The sequence below is a fragment of the Ranitomeya imitator genome, chromosome 4 (genome assembly GCF_032444005.1).
Source record: "Ranitomeya imitator isolate aRanImi1 chromosome 4, aRanImi1.pri, whole genome shotgun sequence".
Taxonomy (NCBI): Eukaryota; Metazoa; Chordata; class Amphibia; order Anura; family Dendrobatidae; genus Ranitomeya; species Ranitomeya imitator.
Genome location: NC_091285.1, coordinates 583,469,673 through 583,496,599, shown reverse-complemented (window position 1 = coordinate 583,496,599; position 26,927 = coordinate 583,469,673). Strand labels below are relative to the sequence as shown.

General features: G+C 44.5%; 1 protein-coding gene across 2 annotated transcripts in view; it reads left to right on the top strand.

The window, feature by feature from the left end:
• Positions 1 to 26,927, top strand: part of CTDSPL2 (CTD small phosphatase like 2) — a 63,114-nt gene continuing 36,187 nt past the window's right edge. The window contains exons 1-10 of one of the 2 annotated variants that reach the window (XM_069766463.1): positions 6 to 170; positions 7,252 to 7,337; positions 17,255 to 17,468; positions 19,155 to 19,293; positions 19,679 to 19,828; positions 19,944 to 20,159; positions 20,677 to 20,755; positions 22,790 to 22,901; positions 22,985 to 23,071; positions 23,325 to 23,387. In XM_069766463.1, the coding sequence (XP_069622564.1) occupies positions 17,277 to 17,468; positions 19,155 to 19,293; positions 19,679 to 19,828; positions 19,944 to 20,159; positions 20,677 to 20,755; positions 22,790 to 22,901; positions 22,985 to 23,071; positions 23,325 to 23,387 (1,038 nt within the window). In that variant the 5' untranslated portion in view covers positions 6 to 170; positions 7,252 to 7,337; positions 17,255 to 17,276. Of the gene's footprint in view, positions 171 to 7,251; positions 7,338 to 17,254; positions 17,469 to 19,154; positions 19,294 to 19,678; positions 19,829 to 19,943; positions 20,160 to 20,676; positions 20,756 to 22,789; positions 22,902 to 22,984; positions 23,072 to 23,324; positions 23,388 to 26,927 lie in introns of both variants that reach the window. The other variant, XM_069766462.1, reaches the window with a different exon arrangement.

Below are 26,927 nucleotides of genomic sequence, written 5' to 3'. Positions count from 1 at the left end.
GCCTTGTATCCGGGTCCTGCGTTCCCTTGGTCGGCGGGAAATGGCGCCCAGGATTTAGCAGCCGCGGTCCGTGGATACGGAGGACACCGGCCCGGGGGGAGGCCGAGAACAATATCGTAGCACTCTGTGGTTTCACCGCTTATCACCCGGAGGACGCCGGGACACTCCAGGTATGGGGTAATAGAGGCTGCGGATGGGGAGAGGCCTTCGGGGAAGAGAGGCCCGGAATGGCCGGTGTGTGTACAGGTATCCCGCCTCCTCCGGTGCGGACACGGCCGTGTACAGTGCGGGGCCTGCAATAACCGGACATGGCGCCACTGTGTGCACGGGGACATTGTATATAATGGATGTGTGTAATCTATGTATAGGCGGTGTATATAGGAGGAGTATACAGTGTTTATCTACAGGGGATCTATATACTGTGTGTTCTACAATGTCAGGTCTGTGTATGATGTACATATATGTATGGACCAGTGGTCGGTATTACATAATGTTTGTGTATGGGGGATGTACGTGTGTATATGTGTAATAAATATATATATATTACAGTATTCAGCCTGTTGGGCTTTACACCCCTGTGAATGTGCCTTTGGGGATTTCCACCACATGTATATCCATCCTATGGTGTCTGTGCATCCTGTGGTGTCTATCCATCCTATAGTGTCTGCCCATCCTGCGGTGTCTGCCCATCCTGCGGTGTCTGCCCATCCTGCGGTGTCTGCCCATCCTGCGGTGTCTGCCCATCCTGCGGTGTCTGCCCATCCTGCGGTGTCTGCCCATCCTGCGGTGTCTGCCCATCCTGCGGTGTCTGCCCATCCTGCGGTGTCTGCCCATCCTGCGGTGTCTGCCCATCCTGCGGTGTCTATCCTCCACCTGGGCCATAGTGAATATTGGCAGGGCCTGAAGAGACGCTCCCATCCATAGACTTGCATTATGCATCCTTATGTGTGCAATATTACAGGCTCACTCCCATCTTTAGAAGTTAACACCTATTGATGGGGATCCGACTGCTGGGTCCCAAACCAAAAATGTTTCTCTGAAATAACCCCAGTCTGAATGAAGTGATGGCCGACATGCGCACCTCTGCTGTAGTCATTCTCTACAGGACTGATAGTGATGGAAGGAACGGAAAAAAAATAGCAACTTTACACACAGAGAAATGGGTGCTGGACATCACTTGATGACAGGAGCGTCTTCAGGGCCCAGTACAGCACGCAGGGTACCAGAATAACATGGAGCCACAGCAGCTCCTCCTGACGCTGGTAAACGGTTGTACAGAACGTGTAGTACCGCACTGTGCTGCAGGAGGCGCTGATACTTATCAGTGCATGCACATCACTAAGGTGTTTATAGTGACCGTGCTGATTGGCTGCATCCTTCTGTCATTCACATGTGCCATAGATCGAGTCTCTCGCTGACATTGTACTGTAGTGTGTCGTTACAATGTCTCAGGAAAGTCCATTGCAAGTTGAAAATATTGTTTCCTGGGGCCATTACACTTGTCATTGAAGGTGAGGTGTGCAGAAGGCACATTACAAAGGTTTCCACTTATTGAAACATTTTAGGAGTTGTGTGTAATTTGGATTGTCCTTTCAATGGGCTGGTGCAATCCGATCTTACTGTGCAGACTACAGAGTGGTTTCTGCCATTCACTTGCTGAGCACAGGTGCCAGTCATTGCATGGTATGTTGGGTACTGTTGTGTGCTCAGTCTTTAGTGTTATCTGTGATATTTTTTTTCCTCTTTCCAGTGCTCTGCTATGGTACAAGATATTCCCCATTTCTGTAGGGGCACATTCCAATAATGACCTACACCGCCGTGTTCCCCAATTTGGACAGACCCATTACTCTAAGCACTTCTATGTTAATTAGCTGATTGTAAGTAGAGTTGAGCAAATTTGTTCGGGTTCCCTCTTATTCGGCAAGCTATAGCCCTTACCGAATAAGCTGCTGAGGGGACCCGGCTTCCTGGATCGCACTGGCTGATCGGCGTCAGGGCTGTGTGCCAGCACATGCATGGGCATCCTGGAGTATATATGTTTTAGGAGTCGGCGTTGGTCCATTTTATACCGACTCCACCAAAATGGACACTGACTCCCAACTCCACAGCCCTGAGTGTAACCCATTTTCTTCAAGTTATGATTCCTAAAGTACCAAATAAGGAACTCTTTATTCTAAAGTATCAAAGTGTGAGTATTCTTTAATAAAACAACTGCTCCATTGATCAGTAGCTATCATTTCATTACTCATGCAATACTTTGGATTCGTTGTACTCTAAAACATTACTTCCTGTGTCTTTTAGGTTTGTTTGTTTTTTTTATTATTTTTTTTCCCTTTAGTTGAGATATTGTGCGCCTGTGTATAGTATTAAGCCAATAGTGAAGAGAGAACGTTCTCCAGTGTGGATTTTCATAGAATTAAAACATCAATTTTATTGGAGACATATTTAAGACCATAATTAGGCTATATGCAACATGGAAATGGGGTCCCTGGTGGTCAAAACTGACGCATTTTGACCAGTCAAGTCTTATTCATGGTTCCTACCATGAATAGGACCTGAATGGTCGAAAATGTTTTCTGCTCGTTATTTAACCCCTTTACCCCCAAGGGTGGTTTGCACGTTAATGACCGGGCCAATTTTTACAATTCTGACCACTGTCCCTTTATGAGGTTATAACTCTGGAACGCTTCAATGGATCCTGGTGATTCTGACATTGTTTTCTCGTGACATATTGTACTTCATGACAATGGTAAAAATTATTTGATAGTACCTGCGTTTATTTGTGAAAAAAACGGAAATTTGGCGAAAATTATGAAAATTTCGCAATTTTCCAACTTTGAATTTTTATGCAATTAAATCACAGAGATATGTCACACAAAATACTTAATAAGTAACATTTCCCACATGTCTACTTTACATCAGCACAATTTTGGAACCAAAATTTTTTTTTGTTAGGGAGTTATAAGGGTTAAAAGTTGACCAGCAATTTCTCATTTCTACAACACCATTTTATTTTAGGGACCACATCTCATTTGAAGTCATTTTGAGGGGTCTATATGATAGAAAATACCCAAGTGTGACACCATTCTAAAAACTACACCCCTCAAGGTGCTCAAAACCATATTCAAGAAGTTTATTAACCCTTCTGGTGCTTCACAGGAATTTTTTGAATGTTTAAATAAAAATGAATATTTAACTTTTTTTCACAAAAAATTTAATTCAGCTCCAATTTGTTTTATTTTACCAAGGGTAACAGGAGAAAATGGACCCCAAACATTGTTGTACAATTTGTCCTGAGTATGCCAATACCCCACATGTGGGGGTAAACCACTGTTTGGGCGCATGGCAGAGCTCGGAAGCGAAGGAGTGCCATTTGACTTTTCAATGCAAAATTGACTGGAATTGAGATGGGACGCCATGTTTCGTTTGGAGAGCCCCTGATGTGGCTAAACATTGAAACCCCCCACAAGTGACACCATTTTGGAAAGTAGACCCCCTAAGGAACTTATCTAGAGGTGTGGTGAGCACTTTGACCGAACAAGTGCTTCACAGAAGTTTATAATGTAGAACCGTAAAAATAAAAAATCATATTTTTTCACAAAAATTATCTTTTTGCCCCCAATTTTTTATTTTCCCAAGGGTAAGAGAAGAAATTGGACCCCAAAGGTTGTTGTACAATTTGTCCTGAGTACGCTGATAGCCCATATGTGGGGGTAAACCACTGTTTGGGCGGATGGGAGAGCTCGGAAGGGAAGGAGTGCCATTTGACTTTTCAATGCAAAATTGACAGGAATTGAGATGGGACGTCATGTTGCGTTTGAAGAGCCACTGATGTGCCTAAACATTGAAACCCCCCACAAGTGACACCATTTTGAAAAGTAGACCCCCTAAGGAACTTATCTAGAGGTGTGGTGAGCACTTTGACCCACCAAGTGCTTCACAGAAGTTTATAATGCAGAGCCGTAAAAATAAAACAAAATTTTTTTCCCACAAAAATTATTTTTTTAGCCCCCAGTTTTGTATTTTCCTGAGGGTAACAGGAGAAATTGGACCCCAAAATTTGTTGCCCAATTTGTCCTGAGTGCGATGATACACCATATGTGGGGGGAACCACTGTTTGGGCACATGGGAGGGCTCAGAAGGGAAGGAGTGCCATTTGAATGCAGACTTAGATGGAATGGTCTGCAGGTGTCACATTGCGTTTGCAGAGCCCCTAATGTACCTAAACAGTAGAAACCCCCCACAAGTGACACCATTTTGGAAAGTAGACCCCCTTAGGAACTTATCTAGATGTGTGCTGAGCGCTTTGACCCACCAAGGGCTTCACAGAAGTTTATAATGGAGAGCCGTAAAAATAAAACAAAAATTTTTTCCCACAAAAATTATTTTTTAGCCCCCAGTTTTGTATTTTCCCGAGGGTAACAGGAGAAATTCGACCCCACAATTTGTTGTCCAATTTGTCCTGAGTGCGCTGATATCCCATATGTGGGGGGGAACCACTGTTTGGGCGCATGGGAGGGCTCGGAAGGGAAGGAGCTCCATTTGGAATGAGGACTTAGATGGAATGGTCTGCAGGTGTCACATTGCATTTGCAGAGCCCCTAATGTACCTAAACAGTAGAAACCTCCCACAAGTGACACCATTTTGGAAACTAGACCCCCTAAGGAACTCATCTAGATGTGTTGTGATAGCTTTGAACCCCCAAGTGTTTCACTACAGTTTGTAACGCAGAGCCGTGAAAATTAAAAAAAAAAATCTTTCCCCCCAAAATTATTTTTTAGCCCCCAGTTTTGTATTTGCCCGAGGGTAAGAGGAGAAATTCGACCCCAAAAGTTGTTGTCCAATTTGTCCTGAGTACGCTGATACCCCGAATGTTGGGGGAAACCACCGTTTGAGCGCATGGCAGAGCTCGGAAGGGAAGGAGCGCCATTTGGAATGCAGACTTAGATGGAATGGTCTGCAGAAGTCACATTGCGTTTGCAGAACCCCTAATGTAACCAAAACAGTAGAAACCCCCCACAAGTGACCCCATATTGGAAACTAGACCCCCCAGGGAACTAATCTAGATGTGTTGTGAGAACTTTGAACCCCCAAGTGTTTCACTACAGTTTATAACGCAGAGCCGTGAAAATAAAAAATCTTTTTTTTTCCCACAAAAAATGTTTTAGCCCCGAGTTTTGTATTTTCCCAAGGGTAACAGGAGAAATTGGACCCCAAAAGTTGTTGTCCTATTTGTCCTGAGTACGCTGATACCCCATATGTTGGCACACGGGAGAGCTCGGAAGGGAAGAAGCACTGTTTTACTTTTTCAACGCAGAATTGGCTGGAATTGAGATCGGACGCCATGTCGCGTTTGGAGAGCCCCTGATGTGCCTAAACAGTGGAAACCCCCCAATTATAACTGAAACCCTAATCCAAACACATCCCTAACCCTAATCCCAACAGTAACCCTAACCACACCTCTAACCCTGACACACCCCTAACCCTAATCCCAACCCTATTCCCAACCGTAAATGTAATCTAAACCCTAACTGTAACTTTAGCCCCAACCCAAACTGTAGCCCTAGCCCTAACCCTAGCCCTAACCCTAGCCCTAACCCTAGCCCTAATGGGAAAATGGAAATAAATACATTTTTTTAATTTTTCCCTAACTAAGGGGGTGATGAAGGGGGGGTTTGATTTACTTTTATAGCGGTTTTTTTAGCGGATTTTTATGATTGGCAGCCGTCACACACTGAAAGACGCTTTTTATTGCAAAAAATATTTTTTGCGTTACCACATTTTGAGAGCTATAATTTTTCTATATTTTGGTCCACAGAGTCATGTGAGGTCTTGTTTTTTGCGGGACGAGTTGATGTTTTTATTGGTAACATTTTCGGGCACGTGACATTTTTTGATCGCTTTTTATTCCGATTTTTGTGAGGCAGAATGACCAAAAACCAGCTATTCATGAATTTCTTTTGGGGGAGGCGTTTATACCGTTCCGCGTTTGGTAAAATTGATGAAGCAGTTTTATTCTTCGGGTCAGTACGATTACAGCGACACCTCATTTATATCATTTTTTTTATGTTTTGGCGCTTTTATATGATAAAAACTATTTTATAGAAAAAATAATTATTTTTGCATCGCTTTATTCTCAGGACTATAACTTTTTTATTTTTTTGCTGATGATGCTGTATGGCGGCTCGTTTTTTGCGGGACAAGATGACGTTTTCAGCGGTACCATGGTTAGTTATATCTGTCTTTTTGATCGCGTGTTATTCCACTTTTTGTTCGGCGGTATGATAATAAAGCGTTGTTTTTTGCCTCGTTTTTTTTTTTTTTTTTCTTACGGTGTTTACTGAAGGGGTTAACTAGTGGGCCAGTTTTATAGGTCGGGCCGTTACGGACGCGGCGATACTAAATATGTGTACTTTTATTGTTTTTTTTTTTTTATTTAGATAAAGAAATGTATTTATGGGAATAATATTTTTTTTTTTTTTCATTATTTTGGAATATTTTTTTTTATTTTTTTTTACACATTTGAAATTTTTTTTTTTTTACCTTTTTACTTTGTCCCAGGGGGGGACATCACAGATCAGTGATCTGACAGTTTGCACAGCACTCTGTCAGATCACTGATCTGACATGCAGCGCTGCAGCCTTCACAGTGCCTGCTCTGAGCAGGCTCTGTGAAGCCACCTCCCTCCCTGCAGGACCCGGATCCGCGGCCATCTTGGATCCGGGGCTGGAGGGAGCAGGGAGGGAGGTGAGACCCTCGCAGCAACGCGATCACATCGCGTTGCTGCGGGGGGCTCAGGGAAGCCCGCAGGGAGCCCCCTCCCTGCGCGGTGCTTCCCTGTACCGCCGGCACATCGCGATCATCTTTGATCGCGGTGTGCCGGGGGTTAATGTGCCGGGGGCGGTCCGTGACCGCTCCTGGCACATAGTGCCGGATGTCAGCTGCGATAAACAGCTGACACCCGGCCGCGATCGGCGGCGCTCCCCCCGTGAGCGCTGCCGATCGCATATGACGTACTATTGCGTCCTTGGGAAGTAAAGCCCACCCCACATGGACGCAATAGTACGTCTAATGGCAGAAAGGGGTTAAATTATTTGTGCTTTTTTTTTCATTGCTCTTTTGATTAACTTTTTGCCTTTTTTTTTTTTTTTTACATGTTTTTGCCTTTTGTTGTCATGCTTTAAATAAAGCTGCTTTGTTTTCGATACTTCCTAGTACTTGTCTTTGACACAACTTTATTGATATACTTAGGTGCATATTACATGTGTTTTTGATACGTTTCCTCATCGTACCCGCAAGAGAAATTGACATGTGGATTTGAAACGTACGCACCGCAGGTCAGTTTACTCTGTTACTCTGTTTAAAAAGCACAGTGGGCCAGAGATTTGTATAAATCCCATTCACTTTCCTGGAACTGTGAGATGCTGCATTTTTTACGCCGCAAAAATGCACCTAAAGCGCATCGTGAGAACGTAGCCTTAAAGGGAAAAAGACTGAGTGAGATCAACGTTCTCCTTAATCCTGGCCACTAAAATGGGGTGTCAGCTGTATAACAGTCTGCACTTGCAGCTGGTGGAGCAGCCACACCTTTATCCCTGCAACATTCTATAGGTGCCTTTGCATAATAGTATTTCCCAGTACTGATAGCTATGGATTACTCTTAAGTCACCTTTTTATGCAAGCTGACAGAATTAAATGAAGGCACTTCTACACTTCTACAGTTGTGGCCAGAAGTATTGACACCCCTGCAATTCTGTCAGATAAAGGTACCTTCACACATAACGATATTGTTAACGATATCGTTGCTATTTGTGACGTAGCAACGATATCGTTAATGAAATCGTTATGTGTGACAGCGACCAACGATCAGGCCCCTGCTGGGAGATCGTTGGTCGCTGAATAAAGTCCAGAACTTTATTTCGTCGCTGGACTCCCTGGAGACATCGCTGGATCGGTGTGTGTGACACCGATCCAGCGATGTCTTCACTGGTAACCAGGGTAAACATCGGGTAACTAAGCGCAGGGCCGCGCTTAGTAACCCGATGTTTACCCTGGTTACCATGCTAAAAGTAAAAAAAAACAAACAGTACATACTTACCTACAGCCGTCTGTCCTCCAGCGCTGTGCTCTGCACTCCTCCTGTACTGGCTGTGAGCCGGAAAGCAGAGCGGTGACGTCACCGCTCTGCTTTCCGGCTCCCAGACAGTACAGGAGGAGAGCAGAGAAGCAGAGCGCAGCGCTGGAGGACAGACGGCTGTAGGTAAGTATGTACTGTTTGTTTTTTTTACTTTTAGGATGGTAACCAGGGTAAACATCGGGTTACTAAGCGCGGCCCTGCGCTTAGTTACCCGATGTTTACCCTGGTTACCGGCATCGTTGGTCGCTGGAGAGCGGTCTGTGTGACAGCTCTCCAGCGACCAAACAGCGACGCTGCAGCGATTCGGATCGTTGTCGGTATCGCTGCAGCATCGCTTAATGTGAAGGGGCCTTAATACTAATTTTCTTCCTGAAAATGATTGCAAACACATTCTTTGTTATTAGTATCTTCATTTAATTTGTTTTAAATGAAAAAACACAAGAATTCTCCTAAAGCCAAATTGGATATAATTCCACACCAAACATAAAAAGGGGGCGGACAAAAGTATTGGCACTGTTTGAAAAATCATGTGATGCTTCTCTAATTTGTGTAATTAACAGCACCTGTAACTTACCTGTGGCACCTAACAGGTGTTGGCAATAACTAAATCACACTTGCAGCCAGTTGACATGGATTAGAGTTGACTCAACCTCTGTCCTGGGTCCTTGTGTGTACCACATTGAGCATGGAGAAAAGAAAGAAGACCAAAGAACTGTCTGAGGACTTGAGAAACCAAATTGTGAGGAAGTATGAGCAATCTCAAGGCTACAAGTCCATCTCCAAAGACCTGAATGTTCCTGTGTCTACCTTGCGCAGTGTCATCAAGAAGTTTACAGCCCATGTCACTGTGGCTAACCTCCCTAGATGTGGATGGAAAAGAAAAATTGACAAGAGATTTCAACGCAAGATTGTGCGGATGTTGGATAAAGAACCTCAACTAACATCCAAACAAGTTCAAGCTGCCCTGCAGTCCGAGGGTACAACAGTGTCAACCCATACTATCTGTCGGCGTCTGAATGAAAAGGGACTTTATGGTAGGAGACCCAGGAAGACCCCACTTCTTACCCCGAGACATAAAAAAGCCAGGCTGGAGTTTGCCAAAACTTACCTGAAAAAGCCTAAAATGTTTTGGAAGAATGTTCTCTGGTTAGATTGAGACAAAAGTAGAGCTCTTTGGGCAAAAGCATCAACATAGAATTTACAGGAGAAAAGAACACGGTCCTACAGTCAAACATGGCGGAGGTTCCCTGATGTTTTGGGGTTGCTTTGCTGCCTCTGGCACTGGACTGCTAGACTGTGTGCATGGCATTATGAAGTCTGAAGACTACCAACAAATTTTGCAGCATAATGCAGGGCCCAGTGTGAGAAAGCTGGGTCTCCCTCAGAGGTCATGGGTCTTCCAGCAGGACAATGACCCAAAACACACTTCAAAAAGCACTAGAAAATGGTTTGAGAGAAAGCACCGGAGACTTCTAAGGTGGCCAGCAATGAGTCCAGACCTGAATCCCATAGAACACCTGTGGAGAGATCTAAAAATGGCAGTTTGGAGAAGGCACCCTTCAAATATCAGGGACCTGGAGCAGTTTGCCAAAGAAGAATGGTCTAAAATTCCAGCAGAGCATTGTAAGAAACTCATTGATGGTTACCGGAAGTGGTTGGTCGCAGTTATTTTGGCTAAAGGTTGTGCAACCAAGTATTAGGCTGAGGGTGCCAATACTTTTGTCTGGCCCATTTTTGGAGCTTTGTGTGAAATGATCAATGTTTTGCTTTTTGCTTCATTCTCTCTTGTTTTTTCATTTAAGACATTTTAAATGAAGATAATAATACCAAAGAATTTGTGATTGCAATCATTTTCAGGAAGAAACTGAGTATTATTTATTATTATTTATTTATATAGCACCATTGATTCCATGGTGCTGTACATGAGAAGGGGTTACATACAAGTTACAGATATCACTTACAGTAAACAAACTAACAATGACATACTGATACAGAGGGGCGAGGACCCTGCCCTTGCGGGCTTACATTCTACAGGATTATGAGGAAGGAGACAGTAGGTTGGGGGTTGCAGGAGCTCCAGTGTTGTATTATGACAGAATTGCAGGGGTGTCAATACTTTTGGCCACAACTGTATATATTGTGCTTTGTTTTCTGCTTTCTTGTTGACAGATATGAAAAATGTAAAAAAACCAGGAAAAGATGTTGTCCAACGGCCTGAGATCAATAGAAGCCATTGGGTCCATACTGCAATAGGGAAACCTGGCTGATCCCTGTACATGTCACAATGGTTATAGCATGGCAGTGCTTTCCTGTCAGGGATGTCCTTATTAGAGGCATGATTACAATGATTGGTAACACCTCCATACACAGCTGATAACATAGGATCCACCAATCTGTAGCTGTCCCCACTCCCTTTACGTTTTTACCATTAGATGATTCAATACAAAACATAGGATCAGAGTCTGTTTATTGCTGCTAATGTACGTGTTTCCTGATACAGGTGGGCTAAAATGGCTCCAGGGACCAGTGTGAAAATTGCAAGATTTTTATTTTTAATACACATTGTGATATGAAAAACAACTTGGCAAAAAGAAGCAAAATCACGATTTAAATAAATCATTTTGTGATAACACATCATCTCTTCTGACTTTTTGTTAATGCCATTAATTAATAAACTAAACCTTTTTGGATGAATTTCTTAGATCTATGTTGTGCCTTTCCATTATTATTACTCCTTGCAATGTGTAAATAAGTGACCACGGGGTGTTAACATTGCCATTGTTGATGGGGTGTGTGCCTGCAGTCTGATACTGGCAGCACTGATTGAGGTGTCAGACTGTCTCTTGACAGTGGTCCTATTTATTTTGCCTTATGGCTGTAGTTCATAGCACTACTCATCTACTTTTTAACCCTGCACAAGACCATTAATTAGATCAGTCACTCCATCAAAGATTCTCTCCTCTGAGAAAGTTGCATCGATTTATGGTAATGACACTCAATCAAACTCTGATCTGTGTTTGATCACTGTCTGCTAAAGGTACCGTCACACTGAACGATATCGCTAGCGATCCGTGACGTTGCAGCGTCCTGGCTAGCGATATCATTCAGTTTGACACGCAGCAGCGATCAGGATCCTGCAGGATCGCTGCAGAAAGTCCAGCACTTTATTTCGTCGCTGGACTCCCTGCAGACATCGCTGAATCCGCGTGTGTGACGCCGATTCAGCGATGTCTTCACTGGTAACCAGGGTAAACATCGGGTTACTAAGCGCAGGGCCGCACTTAGTAACCCGATGTTTACCCTGGTTACCAGCGTAAAAGTTAAAAAAAACAAACACTACATACTTACCTTCCGCTGTCTGTCCCCGGCGCTGTGCTTCTCTGTACTGGTTGTGAGCGCCGGCCAGCCGGAAAGCAGAGCGCTCTGCTTTCCGGCCGCTGTGCTCACAGTCAGTGCAGGAAAGCACAGCGCCGGGGACAGACAGCGGAAGGTAAGTATGTAGTGTTTGTTTTTTTTAACTTTTACGATGGTAACCAGGGTAAACATCGGGTTACTAAGCGCGGCCCTGCGCTTAGTAACCCGATGTTTACCCTGGTTACCGGCATCGTTGGTCGCTGGAGAGCTGTCTGTGTGACAGCTCTCCAGCGACCAAACAGCGACGCTGCAGCGATCGACATCGTTGTCGGTATCGCTGCAGCGTCGCTGAGTGTGAAGGTACCTTTAGTGTGATCCAATTCTCGCTCAGAGAATCATAGCCCAGGTGAGGAGAAGATGGAGAGCAAGATTTCTCTATCTTCTCTGTTCTGTCAGGCTGCGGAAATCAGACTGCACCCATAGACTTGAATGGCTTGATCCGCTGATCCAATTTTTTTTTTCTTCCTTTTTTCCTGTTTTTCCTCATGCCGAATCTGTATGAACGACTGATCAGCACTGCTCCATAGTATAACATCGGTCTGAGTGCTATTCAAGAAAGCATCAGATAGTTTTCTTTTCTGGCATTATTGGATTATGTAGCTTCTTATAACTTCTGCTCTGAAATTTCTTAATTACATCCATTTTTTGTAAACCTTGGTGAAAACCAGCATTTTTGACACTTTAACTCCCACGAGTAATGTTCTCTAATTTTCTGGCTATTGTATGGCATATCTTATTAAAGGCAACCTGTCACCAAGTTTTGTCACCAGGTTTTGCTACCACTTCTGAGCAGCATGATGTAGGAAAAGAGACCCTGATGTAACACTTAAGGTACCTTCACACTGACCAATTTCACAACGATATTGCTAGCGATCCGTGACGTTGCAGCGTCCTGGATAGCAATATCGTTGTGTTTGACACGCAGCAGCGATCTATATCCTGCTGTGACATCGTTGGTCGGAGCTGAAAGTCCAGAACTTTATTTCGTCGCTGGATCACCCGCTGACATCGCTGAATCGGCGTGTGTGACGCCGATTCAGCGATGTCTTAACTGGTAACCAGGGTAAACATTGGGTTACTCGGTGTAAATGTAAAAAAAACCAAACACTTCATATTTACATTCCGGTGTCTGTCGCGTCCCCCGGTGCTCTGCTTCCCTGCACTGTCAGCGCCGGCCAGCCGTAAAGCAGATTACAGCGGTGACGTCACCGCTGTGCTTTACGGCCAGCCGGCGCTCACAGTCAGTGCAGGAAAGCACAGCGATGGGGGACAGACACCGGAATGTAAGTATGTAGTGTTTTGTTTTTTTTTTAAAATTAGCACTGGTAACCAGGGTAAACATCGGGTTACTAAGCGCGGCCCTGCGCTTAGTAACCCGATGTTTACCCTGGTTACCAGGGGACTTCGCATCGTTGGTCTCTGGAGAGCTGTCTGTGTGACAGCTCTCCAGCGACCACACAGCGACGCTGCAGCGATCGGGATCGTTGTCTAGATCGCTGCAGCGTCGCTAAATGTGACGGTACCTTTAGTTTACTGTGTGCAGCAATTGTGACACTGAGTTTTTAGATGTAGGAAAGCTCATAATAAACCACACCAGGCTCTCTATGTACATTGTCTATTGACAGTGAGCTGCTTATCAGGAGTGTGGGCAGGGTTGGACAACTTTGCAGGATGCAGCTAATCTGGGTAGTGATAATCTGGTGATAAAACATTCACTTTATATCATGAAATCTGTCTTTCAGCTTCTACCCTATGCTGACATCAGATTACATAGCATAAACTGCTGACATATTCCATTTAATGATATTCCCATAATAAAACTTGTTTGTACCCTTCTGTTAAAGGGCCACTGTCACCCCCTCCAGCCGTTGTAAACTAAAAGAGCCACCTTGTGCAGCAGTAATGCTGCATTTTAACAAGGTGGCTCTTTTAGTTTTTGGTGCATGTATTCCCAAAATAAAGCGTTTTATTACTACTCCAAAATACCTGTCTTTCGCCAGGGAGGCAGGTCCTCACCCCCCTGCCTGAAACGCCACACTGCCGTCACTCAAATATTCAGGGGCTCCGGGCGCCGCCCCCTCCGCTCTGTTTTCGCTTGAAATCCGGCGCCTGCGCTGTGTACTACTGTGGGGCAGGCGCAGTGAGGTCTGACGTCACAGCCAGGCTTGCAGTCTGCGCCTGTGCGACTGCCCTGCCTATGAATCCCAGCCCCGCACTGTGCATAATGCATAACACAGTGCGGGGCTGGGATTCCCAAGGTGGGTGGCCGCACTGTCCGCACACGCGCAGTCTGCAAGCCTGGCTGTGACGTCACACGGCCAGAGCTCACTGCGCCTGCCCCACACAGTAGTACACAGCGCAGGCGCCGGATTTCAAGCGAAAACAGCGCGGAGGGGCGGCGCCCGGAGCCCCTGAATATTTGAGTGACGGCAGTATGGCGTTTCAAGCAGGGGGGTGAGGACCTGCCTCCCTGGCGAAAGACTGGTATTTTGGAGAAGTAATAAAACGATTTATTTTGGGAATAAATGCACCAAAAACTAAAAGAGCCACATTGTTAGAATGCAGCATTACTGCTGCACAAGGTGGCTCTTTTAGTTTATAACGGCTGGAGCGGGTGACAGTGGCCCTTTAAAGTAAGAAAAACCCAGAATGTTCACTGAAATAACTTGAAGCTGGCAAAAGTAATATTCAATTTAAATTTACTAAATATCTGCTAATGGAAATCAGACATTGCTTTTGAATTGTGGTTCAATAGAAAAAAATAAAGAAAAACTAATGAAGACTGCTTGGACAAAAGTGATAGGTTTTCAGTCAAGGAACCATCATATGCAAATTAACCCTTTGACTAGTTGATGGGGCATTTCCCCAGATTAGTCTTCTCACTCAGCAAGTTATCATTCCCCTGAATGTGGCTTTCTTCACCAATTTCTTTGCGCCTCTGAAGGGTGTGCGCTTCCCAGCTTCAGAGGCGCACTGCACATGTCTGGAGGTAGAAAAGAATCCTGATGTCAATGGAGGAGCTGAAGATGAAGATTCTCCTCTTCCAGATATGCGCAGTGCGCCCCTGAAGCTGGGAAGCATACACCAAGCTTCACAGGCGCAATGACTTGTATGAAATAAAGCTGCGCGCATGCGTATGATTTACAGAGAGTTGGCGATGAGTCTCTTGTAAACTGTGTTCATGCCCACAGGGGCCTGGTAACATGCTGAGTTGGATGACTAAATTGGGGAAACAAATGCCCCATTGAGTAGTTAAAGGGTTAATTTGCATTTGATAAACATACTTTAGCAATACTTTTTTTTAATGATTTGTTTGTCAAACATAACAAAAAGGTCAAAGCCTGCCTGTCATTTCCAAACAGAAAACAGGTGTGAACAGGTGCAAGCTAAGAGTAGCCACCTCCATCTATAACTAACAAAGCTGCACTCTAACGCTACAGCATGCAAACAACATATGTAAGAAATATATGAATTTCATTACTGCTTTAGAAAATAGATTAAAATAAAGATACTTATTTCATAAATTTTCCAATTTATGTATGCCCAACAGCCAACGACAAGGTGATCCTCTTTGCTGGGAATAAGGGTATGTGCACACGTTGCGGATTGGCCAGTGCGGATCCGCAGCAGTTTTCCTTCAGGTTTACAGTACCATGTAAACCTATGGAAAACCAAATCCGCTGTGCCCATGGTGCGGAAAATACCACGCGGAAATGCTGCGTTATTTTCCGCGGCATGTCAATTCTTTGTGTGGATTCCGCAGTGTTTTACACCTGCTCCTCAGTAGGAATCCGCAGATGAAATACATCAAAAATGCACGAAATCCGCAGGTAAAATGCGGTGCGTCTTACCAGCAGATTTGTCAAAAACGGTGCGAAAAAATCCCCACACGAATGTGCACATAGCCTGAAAGGGACTGTTAGCAGGGCTCTGGAGTCGTTACGTCTAACCTCTGACTCATAAATTTCCCTGACTCAGACTCTACAGGAGCAAAACCGACATTTCTAGGACATTTCATAACTTTCCCAAATTAAGAAAAAGTTTACAGCACATACTTCATTGAACTACTGGTCCCAATTTATTATATAGATACATCAAAGCAGCCCCAAAACATAACCGAGCCTCCTCCGTGTTTCACAGTAGGTACAATGTTCTTTAGCTCATTTGCCTTGGCAGAAGCTCCAGCTTTCTCATCTGTCCAGAGGACATTCTCCCAGAAGCTTTGTGTCTTGTCCAATATACAATTTGGCAAATTCCAGACTTGCTTCATGATTTACTTTCCAGAGTGGTTTACTCCTCTCTGTCATCGTCCATGAAGTCCTTTGTCCAAGACATTGACGGATTGTGCGATCTTACACTGATGTTCCTTGACCTTGGAGTTCACCTCTAATCTTTTTGGATGTTGTTCTGGCCTCTTTGGTACCATTCGTGATATGCATCTCTTCAATTTATCATCAATTTTCCTCTTGAGGCCATGTCCAGGGAGGTTTGCTACAGTCCAATAAGCCTTAAACTTCTGAATAATATGAACAACTGTAATAACTAGAATATGATGCTGTTTGGAGATATCTTATAGCTTTTACCTTGTTTGTCTATAATTTTCTTTCTAATCTCCAGAGACATCAATGCTCTTGCTTTTCTTTTCACCATGTTCAGTGCGGTACCAAACAGAACTGTGACTACTTTTCACCCTCAAAATGGCCAGACTGACAGATTACAAGTAGACACCTGTGATGCTAATTACTGGATACACCTTAGTTCAACATGTTCCTCTGATCAAATTAATTTCAATCTTTTCTAGGGATACCATCATGGTTTTTCCATTTAATTTTTCATATTTTTTTTCTCTTGAGCTATAATTCAAAATCAATGTTTGGTTTTCTCTAGCTGATAATCTGTAAATTTAAATAAAATGTCAGTCACTGCTGTGAGGTCTTTTTTTTATATACAAAGGGTGACAACAATTTTGTTCACGTGTGTGTGTGTGTATAGGATATCTAAACACCGTAATAATAATTTGCCGTTCATGTATGGTCATATTAGTTGTCCTCCAGCTGTCCCAAGAACATGCATTAGAGATGCTGGGGGAGATATTGAGGATAACCATGAATGCTGCTGATAATAGGTGGCGTGCACTGGGAGGGTGTGAAGTAGGACAGTGGTGTTTCTCTATCGCTTCACTGGGGGACACAGGAAACCATGGGGTGTATGTTGCAATTTTCTTCTGCATCAGTTTTTTGCACAATTGAGGGCACATACCTTTTTTATTATTCAGTAATTAATAAAAATAGCAAAAATCTGCCTAAGCCTCCAAACAAATGCATTGCAGGATGCAGTGGACCCATGTGGTTAAGGTGGCGGCAACACAGGTGCAGAAATACCGATGAGGCAGCCACTCACAGCCTACCAAACTAATGGAGGGAGTGGTTGCTTGGCATATGACTGCACATTAGAGACTTGTATGTAGCGCTGTTCACACAATGGGAATGCACAGCATCCAGGTTAACAGCCTAGTAGTGACGCCCTTCTATTAGCTCAGGCGGTCTGTCCAGCGCTATTAAGATGCATCCCATGTGAACAGACACCACAGTTTACAAGACAGAATCTCTGAATCCTCTTTTTGTGCTAGTATTGTTATTCAGTAATTAATGCAAAGATATGTGAGCTTTCATTTGCCTTTTCATTTTTTTTATTCTTTTGTAGCTTTTATGTGGCAATCATAAAGATGAGGCTAAGAACGCGGAAGGGGTCTCCGCGCAGCAGTCACGGTCCTGCCGGGCGCACTGCACGTACTAAGAGGAAGCACTCGGAAGAAGAGGAGGAGGAGGAGAGCTCACCTCTTGCAGAAAAGTTGTCTAAACCAGACACTGGTCTGCTGTCCACCATCAAAAATTTCATCAAAGGCAGCACAGCAAAGGTAAGTCTGAGGCCTGTGTCAGTATGGGTGGCTTGTTTGAGAAGTCTTAGAAAAATGTGAAGATTATTTTTAATGGTGCGATGGTGGCTTATGTCTAGTCTATATGCCATAAGTCTTTACTAACAGTACTCCTTTTAACCACTTAAAGGGAACCTGTCAGCAGGATTGTGCTCAGTAACCTACAGACTATGTCAGGTCGGCGCCATTATGCTGATTACATCGATACCTTGGTTGAAATCTGTCTTGTGGTTGTTTGATATTTATTTTCGGTTAATGATATGCTCGTGGCCTGGGGGGGTGGGAGTCTTCATGTGGTGCTCTGATTAGGTATTCATTAGACATGAGCGAATCTCATCGGTTCCCTCCTTAATAGGCTTAATTCCACTAAGGGACTTAAGGTACCTTCACACTCAGCGACGCTGCAGCGATACCGACAACGATGTCGATCGCTGCAGCGTCGCTGTTTGGTCGCTGGAGAGCTGTCACACAGACAGCTCTCCAGCGACCAACGATCCCGAGGTCCCCGGGTAACCAGGGTAAATATCGGGTTACTAAGCGCAGGGCCCCGCTTAGTAACCCGATGTTTACCCTGGTTACCAGCGTAAAAGTAAAAAAAACAAACACTACATACTTACCTACCGCTGTCTGTCCCCGGCGCTCAGCTTCTCTGCACTCCTCCTGCACTGGCTGTGAGCACAGCGGCCGGAAAGCAGAGCGGTGACGTCACCGCTCTGCTTTCCGGCTGACCGACGCTCACAGCCAGTGCAGGAGGAGTGCAGAGAAGCACAGCGCCGGGGACAGACAGCGGTAGGTAAGTATGTAGTGTTTTTTTTTTTTTTTACTTTTACGCTGGTAACTAGGGTAAACATCGGGTTACTAAGCGCGGCCCTGCGCTTAGTAACCCGATGTTTACCCTGGTTACCAGTGAAGACATCGCTGGATCGGTGTCACACACGCCGATCCAGCGATGTCTGCAGGGAGTCCAGCGACGAAATAAAGTTCTGGACATTCCTCAGCGACCAACGATCTCCCAGCAGGGGCCTGATCGTTGGTCGCTGTCACACAGAACGATTTCCTTAACGATATCGTTGCTACGTCACAAAAAGCAACGATATCGTTAATGATATCGTTATGTGTGAAGGTACCTTTAACCATGCCTAACTGCTTGTCCGCCTCAATTCCCCATTGACCCCAGCTTCTAATCCTGGCTATTAAAACAGGGGGCAGCAATTGATATAGCGCCAATTCCATAAATGTGCGGCTGAACGTTCCTACAGGCTAATCAGAAATAATTTTGCCGCTCTTTGAAAACAAACCCGAAGGGTCCCCGTACACACAAGACTAATGTCGGCCGTATCCATCTATATCAACAGGTTCAGACAAAAATCTAATGTACATGTGGGTGCTGACCCACTAATGGTTGGGTGAGATGTTGATCGCGTATGTCTGATTTTGGACTGCTGATCACTGTTCTCCTGGGGGACGAGCCAATGTGTTAGCCAGAGGCTTTGTCACAGAGATAACAGGAGTGTTGGCCGAATGATTGCTCTTATGTATGTGACGGTCAGCTGAGATGGCCGTCAGCTGTCGCCCAATTGACTGAAAGCCTTCTAATGTGCATGGCCGACTTAACCCACAGATGCAGCCATACACTAAAGACATAACGGCACAACTTTCTATTACTAGGAGGATCGAGAGAACCCCGCAAAGAGGAGCAGGTTGGAGCGTGACCTCGATAACAACCTCATCACCTCAACTCCACGTACCGGTGACAAATCAAGCAAGCCCATTGCACGCGTCCGGCGGAAAAGTCAAGTAAATGGAGGTAGACCCAATGCTTTATCCTTCAGCTTTACTGAGAACATGTTCACTTACTGTGTCAGTCACAAAATCACAACCAATTCATCCTGTGATTCAGAAGTCAAAAATATGGTACAAACTAATGTGTTCTAGAGAGTGCAGATAGATTTCTGACCGCTACATCGGTGGAGACGCATTTTACCACAGCGGTCAGCGGCCTGCAACGCTCCAGTTGTTATAAAGCTACAACTCCACCCATGCAGAGACTCCTGGGAGAATGTCAAATGTTGGAACCCTCTTCTACATTATATCAGTACCCCAGTGTTCCAGGGCTCTGATAATCTGTTTGCTGGAATATGATCTATAGCTTTTGGCTCGTTTAGCATTCTGACAGACTCTTCTTATTGTAGAGGCTGCAAGTTACGAGGTGACCCCTCAACATCTAAAACAAAATGGAAAGCTGGACGATGCATCGGTTGCAACCAGTCCACCCAGGACCACGCTGCTGGGGACCATTTTCTCCCCCGTCTTCAACTTTTTCTCACCAGCAAATAAAAATGGTGAGTGTTTATGTAAACTATAATTATGTCTTCTACGTACTGTTGGTTTTGTATACAGTTCACTGTATCAGACCTCATTCATTTGAACCCCAAAATAAATCCATCTTTATCTCAGGCACGTCAGGATCAGACTCTCCCGGTCAAGCAGTGGAAGCTGAGGAAATAGTAAAACAATTGGAAATGGAGCAGGTGGACGAGATCAGCACCAGCACCACCACCTCCACTAATGGAACATCCTACCCCAGTCAGGGGCCACCTGTCCGTTCAGCAGCCACTAGCTGGCTGGATGCTGGTGAGAATGCCCCTGAGCGGGAAATCCCAACATTAACAGGTTGGTCTGCACTTAGTTTAATGTTTGTAATGTAGGGTAATGTTGAGTACAAAGCTGCTAGACTTGCAACCTATAATGTTCTGATAAATGTCTACTCCTTACTTGTTTACTTATTTGCTGTAGGTTTTAGTTCACTTTCCACAACCACCATTGATATAATTAATTACTAATTTTAACTTTCCTTTTGCACAATTATCAATTTAAGATGCAACAAAAGTTGTTATAAAATCTCTTATTTGCTTTCTTTATACTACCCCACCCCTGTTAATTTTTTTTTCTTCTTTAAAACAATAACTTTGATACTCCACTCTTGATCGGACAGTTTTTAGCTTGTTCTAATTCTTTGAACACTTCATCATGGCTTCCCCAGAATACATTTACGATTTAATTGTTCAGACAACTACCTTACAAAAAATCATTCACTTCCTCACACGCATACTCTTACTTCTAACTTGTTTTAGTCAATTTAACCTGTTGATCCTGATGTGTGGTTTTATTTATTTTTGCTTGTTTTTAGCCCCAGTGTCCCCAGACAGTGGTTACTCATCTGCCCATGCTGAAGCAGCATATGAGGAAGACTGGGAGGTGTTTGATCCGTGAGTTCCAGCATCTTTCTCTTTTCATTTACAGCTTTTTTTTTTTGTTGTTGTTGCTGCTGTTTTTGCACTCGATAGAAATACATATTCAAAACATTTTTTTTTTTTCCCTCCTTTTCTGAATAATCTATATTTAGTTCGCTATTTCTCATAGCGGATCTGTTACCCGATTTCTTGATACAGATTGTAGTACCGTATTTCTCGGATTATAAGATACAATTTTTCCTCAGATTTTGGTGGAAAATGGGGGAGGGGAGTGCGCCTTCTAGTCGGGATGTATCTGCTGTGGATGGAGGGGCAGCAGCAGCAGACGAGCGGGTCACAGCAGGAGCTGGATTTTGCAGCTAACACCTGTGCCCACTGTTAAAGAAAATTAAAATTCACTGCTGCTCCCCAAGCCCATAGTCCTTCCCAATTCTCTGCACTGAAGCTTTCGCCGAGGAGGGGTGGGGGACTATGGGCGTGGGGAGCAGTGAATATTCATCATCTTTAATAGCAGTGGTTAGCACAGCAGCCTTGCAGCGCTGGAGTCCTGGGTTCAATCCTCACCAAGGACAAGATCTGCAAATAGTTTGTATGTTCTCTCCGTGTCTGCGTGGGTGTCCTCCGGGTTCTCCGGTTTCCTCCCACATTCCAAAGACATACTGATAGGGAATTTAGATTGTGAGCCTCATCAGGGACAGCGATGATAATGTGTGCAAACACTAAAGCGCTGCGGAATATGTTAGCGCTATATAAAAATAAAGATTATTATTATATTATTATTATAGCAGGCACCCTTTTAGCCACAGCTGCCGACTCCTGCAGTGGCTGAGCGATAACATGTGTCCGCTATAAAAAAGAATGAATGTTCACTGCTCCCCACGCCCATCCATGGGCTTCAGAGAGTACGTGACTTGGCACAGGCAATGCACATGTGCTTACACTCCAGCAGCATTCAGACAGTGCTTGCTTTTTGGAGGGAGCCCTGTCAATCAGAAGCAAGGTTAGGTCTCTTATATACAAATGAAAAGGTGTTACAGTGTGCAGTCAAGCTATTTTCTCAGGCACTGTACCAATAAGTGTTGGATTGATTGTTGTAGGGGCTAAGTCTCTTACAACACTGTGTATAGCCAATTTAAAATGCATTCTTGAGGGTAACAAACTCCCTTTTAAATAGACTAGATTTTAGACCTGGTGAGACTTGTGTAATTACTTTGGAAACCCATGTCAGTATAGCTTTATAATCTTAATTTTTAAGAAGAGTCCAAGCGTAGTTATTTTCCACTTACCCAACCTGACTGGTAGCTGCAGCTTGTATTGAGCAGTGTGAGATCTCTACAGGCAGGAGGAACACTGAGGAAATAACAGTCTAGATATAGAAACTGGAGAAAAGGTCGGGGTATCAAATGCAGAAAAAGTATAAATTAAAATGAGGTTTATATTTACCTTGTTTTGAAGCACGCCTGCTTCTTCCTCAGGACAAACCATAGAGATAACTTATCTGTGCTTTGTCCTGAGGAAGAAGCAGGTGTGCTTCAAAACGCGGTAAGTAAAAAAAAACGCATTTAAATTTCTATGTTCCCTCTGCGTTTGATGCGTTTGGCAGTTCTTATTTATCCCCACCTTTTCTCCAGCTTCTACATGATATACCATTGTGGATCTGCAGCGACCGATACCTTTCCAAACTGACACACGGGTTGTGACTTTCACAACCCCGACAGGTGAGCATTTCCTCTACATTTAAACTTTTTTTAACCCCGATAAGACCGTATTGCGCTCTTTATCTTTCCAGATTCCTTTATAATCGAATCAGTCTAGGTGGACAGAGATTGGCTGTATTATCATTTGTGAAAATGTAACCTTCTCGCATCTGTTCTCAAGTAAATACACCAGCCTCATCAGGTCTAAGATCTATGCGGCTTATATTGTGAAAATTGGTGACTGGTTTGCATTAAGGCCACACTTGCAGTTTTTCATGTGCTTGGAAAAACCTGTAGCTCATATGAGAAGTGATTTCCCATCATTAGCTAATGGCTGCTCTCTCCACTGTAGATACTATTTCATTAAACATGTACCACCCCTGACTGAAGAGCAACTCAACAGGAAGCCGGCTCTCCCTTTAAAGACTAGAAGTACACCTGAGTTCTCTCTTGTCCTGGACTTGGTAAGGTGTCACTCTTATGGACTTTCAAACAGGAGTCTGAGTTTTTGTTGTTGGTTTAACTTTTTTTTTTTTCTCTTTAACAGGATGAGACTCTGGTTCACTGCAGCCTCAATGAGCTGGAAGATGCTGCGCTGACATTTCCAGTGCTGTTCCAAGATGTCATTTACCAGGTGAGCATTATTCAGTAGCTGCTTGTACGCAGATGGTCACTGTGAGGATTACTCTGTTGGCTTTTCAATGTGTTAAGACCAAAAAACATTTTAGAAGCTTGACTTGTCCACACTATCTGCATTTTAACAAATGTTTGTGTGGTGTTACCAGATCTCTTCCCTGCTCTTGTCAGTGCATCTTCCTCACAGACTTGCTGTTCTCAAAATTCTCTTGTTCTTGAGTAACATTTTCCCATTTATCTTATTTTTGTAGGTTTATGTACGGTTAAGACCTTTCTTTCGCGAGTTTTTAGAACGTATGTCTCAGATTTATGAGGTGAGTTTTTAAATGTTTTTTTCACACTTTTTTTGTCTTTCCTTAGATCTGTGTATGTGTACTGCCGCTCCTGTTATTTTGCCTCCGTGTGAATAAATTGACAACTTGGGGTGTGATACCTTGTCAAAAGGATGTATGTTACGTCTGATACGATCAACTAAGTGCAATCAGTGTATGCAGCTACACGCTCTATACTAGTAACACCCAGTTGTCTATATATAAATGGCAAGGAGGAGGAACTACACAAAGCAAGAGTTGTAAGAAAGCCCATGAGGCAGATGTTAATTGTCCAACATTAATGGAAATACTCCTTCCCAGCTCCACATATGATGATCATCCAGGACTTTTTACTTTTTGTATTGAATCCACCATTACAACATCATGTGGCAGAAATATCCTTTAAGTCTCACTGTTCTTACAGTAAAGAATCTGCACCTGTGATTACGATTGAACCTTCTTTCCTCTGGCCCCTTCGGTTTTTCCAAACTGAATAACTCATTCTTTCGACTACTATTTTGAGGTCCAGGTACAACACTGACCTTTTTAATTTTGCTGTCACTAACAAGTCGGTGTGTGTGTGTGTGTGTATATACTCGAGTATAAGCCAAGATTTTCAGCCCAAAAAAATGGTCTGAAAGTGCCCCTCTCGGCTTATACTCGAGTCATGGTCGGCGGGTGAAGGGGAGCATCTACGGTCACAAACTCACCTGCTCCTGGCGCGGTCCCTGCATGTCCCATGGTCTCCGTCACCGGCAGCTTTTCCCCTGTTCAGCGGTTATGTGGTACTGCTCATTAAAGTAATGAATATGGACTCCACTCCCATAAGGGAGGAGCCGCATATTAATTCCTGTAATGCGCGGTACCACGTGACCGCTGAACAGAGGAAAAAGCTGCCGGCTCACGGAGACCATGTGTCCGGGAGAAGCTGCCAGGGACCGTGCCGGGAGCAGGTGAATATTTCATATTCACCTTTCCCTGTTCCAGTGTCTCACCTTTCCCTGTTCCAGTGTCGGCGCCGCCCCGTCTTCTGCGTCCTCTGCAGTGACTGTTAAGGTCAAAGGGTGCGATGACGTATTAGTGTGTGCGCCGCCCTCTGCCTGAACAGTCACTGCGGAGATACGGGACGCTGAGGAGCAGCGACAAGAGGTGAGTATGTCTTTTTTTTTTTTTTTTTTTTATTGCAGCAGCAGCATTATATGTGGCACATTGCTATATGGAGCATCTATGGGGCCATACTGAACTGTATGAATCATTATATGGGGCACATTGTTATATGGAGCATCTTATGGGGCCATAAAGAACTGCATGGAGCATTATATGGAGCATATTGTTATATGGAGCATCTTATGGGACCATAATGAACTGTATGGAGCATTACATGTGGCACATTTTTATATGGAGCATCTTATGGGGCCATTATGAACTGTATGGAGCATTATATGTGGCACATTGTTATATGGATCATCTTATGGGGCCATAATCAGCATTTATGCAGCATTATATGGGGCATAATAGTCTATGGAGCATCTTATGGGGCTATAATCAGCATTTGTGCAACATTATATGGGGCATATTTTAATATGGAGCATCTTATATGGCCCATCATAAATTTTATGGATCATTATATGGGGCGTATTTTGTATGGAGTATCTTATGGGGCCCATCATGAACTCTATATTATATGGGCTCCTGATTCAGTATGGATATTCAAAAACACTTAACCTACTGATATCTCAATTAATTTAACTTTTATTGGTATCTATTTTTATTTTTGACATTTTACCGGTAACTGCTGCATTTTCCACCCTAGGTTTATGCTCAAGTCATTAAAGGGAACCGGTCACCCCCAAAATCGATGGTGAGGTAAGCTCACCGTCATCGGGGGCTTATCTACAGTATTCTGTAATGCTGTAGATAAGCCGCCGATGTTACCTGAAAGAGGAGAAAAAGAGGTTAGATTATACTCACCCAGGGGCGGTCCTGCTCCGATTGGTGTCTCAGGTCCGGAACTGCGCCTCCCATCTTCATTCCATGACGTCCTCTTCTGGTCTTCACGCCCCGGCGCAGGCGTACTTTGTCTGCCCTGTTGAGGGCAGAGCAAAGTACTGCAGTGCGCAGGCGCCGGAAAGGTCAGAGAGGCCCGGCGCCTGCGCACTGCAGTACATTTCTCTGCCCTCAACAGGGCAGACAAAGTACGCCGGAGCCGCGGCGTGAAGACCAGAAGATGACGTCATGGAATGAAGATAGGAGGCGACAGAGCGGACCCGAGACACCCATTTGACCGGACCGCAGCTGGACCGCCCCCAGGTGAGTATAATCTAACCTCTTTTTCTCCTCTTTCAGGTAACATCGGCGGCTTGTCTACAGCATTACAGAATGCTGTAGATAAGCCCCTGATGACGGTGAGCTTACCTCGCCATCGATTTTGGGGGTGACAGGTTCCCTTTAAGTTTTCCCAGTTTTTTGTTGCAAAATTAGGGGTCTCGGCTTAGACTCGGGTCGGTTTATACTCGAGTATATACGGTATATATGTATGTATTGTATGTGTGAGATGTGTGTATATATACTAGATGGTGGCCCAATTCTAACGCATCGGGTATTCTAGAATATGCATGTCCACGTACTATATTGCCCAGGCACGTACTATATTGCACAGCCCACGTAGTATATTGCACAGCGCGCGTCGTATATTGCCCAACCCACGTAGTATATAGCAATGTGGGCATCATATCCATGTTAAATAAAAAGAATTAAAATAAAAAATAGTTATATACTCACCTTCCGTTGGCCCCTGGGATCCAGGAAGCATTTACCGACACTCCTCGCGCGCTCCGGTCTCAAGAGTGCATTGCAGTCTCGCGAGATGATGACGTAGCGGTCCATTAGCGCTGCCATTAACCCTGTGTGAGCGCTGACTGGATGGGAGTACGGAGCAGGCACTGACTGCGGGGAGGAAGGAGCGGCCATGTTGCCGCCGGACTGCGCCCGTCACTGATTGTTCGTGGGCGTTTTGCCACGACCAATCAGCGACTTGGATTCCATGACAGACAGAGGCCGCGACCAATGAATATCCGTGACAGAAGTGACCCTTAGACAATTATATAGTAGACTAGCTATTGAACCCGTTCTACGCCCCGGGTGGCGAGCATTTATATTGGTATATGGTCTCCATCCTGGTATGTGCTGCTCCATCCTGCGTCCCCATCCTGTCATGTGCTGCTCCATCCTGCATCCCCATCCTGTCATGTGCTGCTCCCATCCTGCGCCCCCGTTCTGTCATGTGCTGCTCCCATCCTGCGCCCCCGTTCTGTCATGTGCTGCTCCCATCCTGCGCCCGTTCTGTCATGTGCTGCTGCCATCCTGCGCCCGTTCTGTCATGTGCTGCTCCCATCCTGCGCCACCATTGTATGATATGCCCCCCATAAGACGCTCCAGTGTGTATGCCCCCGTATACTGCTGCCATATATATAAAAAAAAAATACCATACTCACCTATCGTCCGGCTCCACTGCAGGTGTGTCTTCAAGAAAATGGCGCCGGA